The 4,776-nt window shown below is 47.5% G+C and overlaps 1 protein-coding gene across 1 annotated transcript; it reads left to right on the top strand.

Annotated features, from left to right (window-relative positions):
* Positions 1-267: 267 nt before the first annotated feature.
* Positions 268-4,481, top strand: lzts1 (leucine zipper, putative tumor suppressor 1; the record flags this gene model as incomplete). Its single annotated transcript, XM_080852135.1, has 4 exons — positions 268-618; positions 1,561-2,589; positions 3,257-3,451; positions 3,888-4,481. 4 exons carry the CDS (start codon positions 268-270, stop codon positions 4,479-4,481), a joined length of 2,169 nt encoding a protein of 722 aa, XP_080708261.1.
* Between the last annotated feature and the right edge of the window lie 295 nt (positions 4,482-4,776).

Below are 4,776 nucleotides of genomic sequence, written 5' to 3'. Positions count from 1 at the left end.
CAAACTTTGTGTAGGTCTTCTTGATGTACACACATACATAGATTACCATCATCGCCGAAAATTGTACTTAATGCCAACTGACAAAGCTGTTTTTTTTTTTGCTATGTCCTTTTTCATCACTCTCCAGGATCACACATGGGAACACTGAGGAGAATCTCTAGGGGCTATGTGTACACTTCACCATCAGCCGTCTTCAATCACAGCTGCTTCTGATTGCACTCTTATCACCACCTCTTCCTCTGGATCAACACCGATGTCCCTGGAGCCATGGGAAGTGTCAGCAGTTTGATCCCGGGACATAGCCTCAACAGCAAGCAGTGCCGCGCTTCCCAGAACAAACTCAAAAAGGGCCTCCACTCCAAACGTACAGGCAAGAGTTTGGACGGCCTCCTGAAGTATGGGTTCTCTCAGGACCCTAGTGGCACTAATAATAACAACAAAGGTATTTTCCATTCGGGCAAGAGTGAGGACTTCTTTTACATCAAGGTGAGCCAGAAGCCCAAGCCTGGTCACCACAGAAACGCGGAAGCAGAGGACCGTGATAGAGCGTCGTTGGATTCCAATGCGGGCAGGAAAACTCCACCGGAAATAATACCGATGTCTGGAAAACTAGAGAAGGTAACCATCCAAAGTCAGAAGATGACAAAGACATTTAGATTATTATCTCTTTTATTTATTTGAATACATTTTTCAGTCTGATCTCTGGAAAACACGTGAGGAAATAACTATCAGATAAAACCTTTTGAATGCATTACTGATTTCTGATTTAGAAGTCAGTGTCAACTGAATAATTAATGTGGTTTTAACTTGACTTTGAAATGGAGCCTTGTTGTTTCCAGCTGCATTGCATGTACTTACTAGGAGACAGTACGAGACGGATAGTTTCTCTGCATCTAAAAAAGAAAAGCCAACTCCAGGGCACATATTGTGCATTTCTGGAAACTACTGAGCCATGCATATAACATTAAGGGGCTTCTCCTTCTCTCAAAACCATGCTATTGTTTTCCCCCCAAGCCCCCAGACAAGTACAGTAGTATGGGCGAGTAATTCCTGGTGGTTTCCAGCGTTCTCTCAGAGAGCTTACTGTTGTCTACTCCATTTAATTAAGCCCTGAGATTGACGCGTTAAGAATGCCTTGATCTCCCAAGAGTTTTGGTCCAGGGGGCTGGGCCCGCGCTTATGCAAGCTGCCCCGCTCTCAATAGCCCCTTTTATAAACTACGGGTGCCAGAGACACACGGAGCCGTGGCACGGCCGCTACGGAGTCAGACAGAAGGTATGCTGAGGCGGCGAAATCTTCCCGCTCTCACACGCCACTGACATACATAATTAATATCATACCAGGGAGTCATCCATCTCTCCTCTCTCTTTCTCTCTCTCTCTCTCTCTCTCTCTCACTTCCTGTCTCTTGTCCAAGAGAAGAGGTGGCAAGAGAGGAGGAGAAAATAACAGAAAATAGCCCATTCTACCCAACAGTGCGCTGTGCAGTTTCCACTTGTATATTGGCTGTTTTTATTTCATTGCCAAATTGCCTTTTTGCTTTCTCTTTTGTCTGTATTAGAGTGTGGAGAAGGTCCTTATCCGGCCCACTGCCTTCAAGCCCGTCCTTCCCAGGAGCAGCAGCTCCTCCATGGAGACACACAACAGCCTGAACCACATCCTGGGCCACACACTCAGCCCGTCCGAGAGGTCGAAGGACACCCCAGAACCCAAACAGGACACCGGGTCGGGCACGCTGACCGACTCAGGTCGGAACTCCATGTCCAGCCTGCCGACCCACAGCACAGGGTACAGCAGCCAGCTGGACAGCACCAGCACTGGCACATCCACAGGCCACCTGGTGCGCTACAGTGGCTCAGCCCACAACGTTAGCCTGCTGCAGCACCACCACCACCTGAGCGGTAACTCCTCAGGGTTGAGTGGCATGTCAGGGTCTGCCTGTGTAGGGGACAGCAACGGGGCTGGTGAGATAACAGTGGGCAGCTGGATGAACAGCACGGGCAATGTGGCTAACGCGCAAGCAGCGTCGACACTCAGCGACAGCCTAACGGCGGCAATGAACCTGAATAAGGATATAGCCGCAGCGGCCACCACCCGCCTTTCTGGGGGTCCGCTTAGTCTGGAGTTGTTCCCCGAGACGACAACAAGTGCGACTAAAGCCATGGTCGCCACACCGGCCTCCGAGGTGGGCTGCGTGCGCTCGCCAATCTCAATGGACGAGTCGCTGATCCTGCAGCTGGAGCGGAAGCTTCTGGAACGTGAGTCCGAGCTGCACGAGCTGCAGGGGTGTTTCGAGGAGAAGGAGGTCGACACGTGCCAATTGTTCGAGGAGAAACAGAGGTACTGCGCCGAGGAGATGCAGGGGCTCAAGCAGCGCTGCTCCACCAAGCTCCGCCAGGCCTCCCAGAGGGCACTCAGGTCACAGCAGCTCCTCCAGCTTCAGGTCATCCAGCTCCAGCAGGACAAGGAGCAGCTCCAGGACGAGTTGGACCAGCTCAACCGAGACAGGGAGATTGTGGAGGCTAGGCTGAGGAGCTACGAGAGGGAGAAGATCCAGCTAGCTCCGACCCTGGAGGAGACTCAGTGGGAGGTGAGAGATGAAAGCCCAGTGGATGGCTTATTATGTTCCTCTGGCTCAACTGGTAGAGGAAGGTTACAGGTTTGATACCCAGGCAGCACACATATATGTAACTCTAAGTCACTTTGGATAAAGCCATTTGCAAAATAAATAAATGTAAATGTATTTTCAATGTAACTGTTGTGCCCTGACATGAATGGTTAAACTGTCACAAAAACAAAATGGCGTTTGGAGAAAATACTGAAGAAACCTATGCAGAGATGTTGCACCACAAATGCAGTGGAATAGTATTGTGTCATAGCTATGCACACAATATATTCACTGTGCTAATTAATTGCTTTGATATTTCTCCCAATAAAGTTCACGGCTGGTGCAATGTTTTCCCGAAATACTTGCTGAATTGGCTGCCGTTTTGGCTGATACACTTGCTCTCACTAGAGTCTGTGGATTTATGTGTGGGTTTACTGAAAAGTCAATTAATATTGACTGTGACAGATCAGATTTTGTGCACAGAAAACAAAGAGGACATGCATGTAATTGGGGGAATATTTTTTTCTCTTGTGTTCCCCAGTGTTGAGAGCAAAGGATAGTAATGAAACCTGACCTGTTTATGGAGTTAATACCAAGAACAGGTGATGAGAAAGAACAACTATTAATTATTGGTGTGTTTTATTTGCAGGTGTGCCAGAAATCGGGGGAGATATCACTTCTGAAACAGCAACTGAAAGACTCACAGGCGGATGTCGGACACAAGCTGAGCGAGATTGTCAACCTCAAAGCGGCTCTCAGAGAGGCCAAGAACAAGATGGGGGAGCTGGAGATGAAAAGCAAGGAGAATGAAGACGCCATTCGCACTCGCTGCGCAGAGGTCGAGGTACAGACTCACTGTGTCTTCTTGATCAACTGCCACCAATTCTCTCCAGGGTCGTAATTCATTAAGCTTTTATCTCTGACTTTCCCACCAATCTCACTCAACCCTATATTTCACATTACAAGAGTGCTGTCTTGCGTGCAGAAACCTATGTCAGGATGTAGGGGCTCATTGAAGTGAATGGTTTTGTTTGCCCACTCGAGTCAATCCATCAGTTAAATAGGTGGGATTACCAGGCAGACAGCAGGGATTCTCTTAATTGAAAGTGTGAGGAGAAAGTCTGAATTCCCCAACTGCCAGTGTGTAAATATATGAAGATGCAATGCAAATACTGTTCAAGTCCGGTATATGCTACACACAGAGTGAATATGACAGAAGTTTGAAATCTACGTCACGTAGAATCACTTACTAACCTATGAATATGTGATCTATCCGCCAGGTATGCCAGAATGAACTACAAAGAAAAAAAAATGAGGCTGACCTCTTGAGAGAAAAGGTCGGCCACCTGGAGACCGACATCAAGGGCATGAAACAGGAGCTGAGTATGGCAAAGGAGGAACAGGTGAAACTGCAGAGCAGCAGAGCCAAACTTGAGGAGGAGCATCTGAAGCTGCAGATCACCAGAGCCAGAATGGAGGTCTTTGGTGGGGGCACAGCTGATGCAGTGGATCAAGAGAAAGGGGGGAGAGAGGAGAATGGGCTGGCAACACAGAGAGCCAAAATGGTGGACACAGACGCTCTACAAAAGGAGGTGGAAAGAATGAGAAAGGAGCTGATGGAGGAGAAACAAAAGAAAGACAAGATGGTAAACCACTTCCAGCAGGAGAGACACACATGGAACAAGGAAAAGGACAAGGTGATAAGATACCAGAGGCAGCTGCAGTACAACTACCTGCAGATGCACAAAAAGAACCAAGACTTGGAGAAAATACTGCGGGAACTGACAGCAGAGATGGATAGCAGGACTGAGCTTGACATGGACATCCACAGTCCCCAGCTTCACTTTGACAACCTGGTTGCCACAGAGATATAAGGTCATGGATGGGTGAAGGAATGGTATCAATTTTCTACTTCTACGGTTAAAACAATAATATGACATCATCATCAACATCATCATTATCGTCATCAAGGATGGATTATGTGCAGGACCAGGACCATTGATGGATTCAGCAAGATAACATATCTTTCATAATAGATAAAACAATAAGATGCTTGTTTATCATTGACAGTGCTAAATCAGGTCTTGTAGATGTTTTGAACAATACATCAAGGCCAGGGTGGTAAACCATGGTCTCATGGTCTTCCTTTGTGTAAAAATGGTATGCCAA

This window comes from Sprattus sprattus, assembly GCF_963457725.1.
Source record: "Sprattus sprattus genome assembly, chromosome: 15".
NCBI lineage: Eukaryota > Metazoa > Chordata > Actinopteri > Clupeiformes > Clupeidae > Sprattus > Sprattus sprattus.
This window is presented reverse-complemented; position numbering and strand designations above follow the sequence as displayed.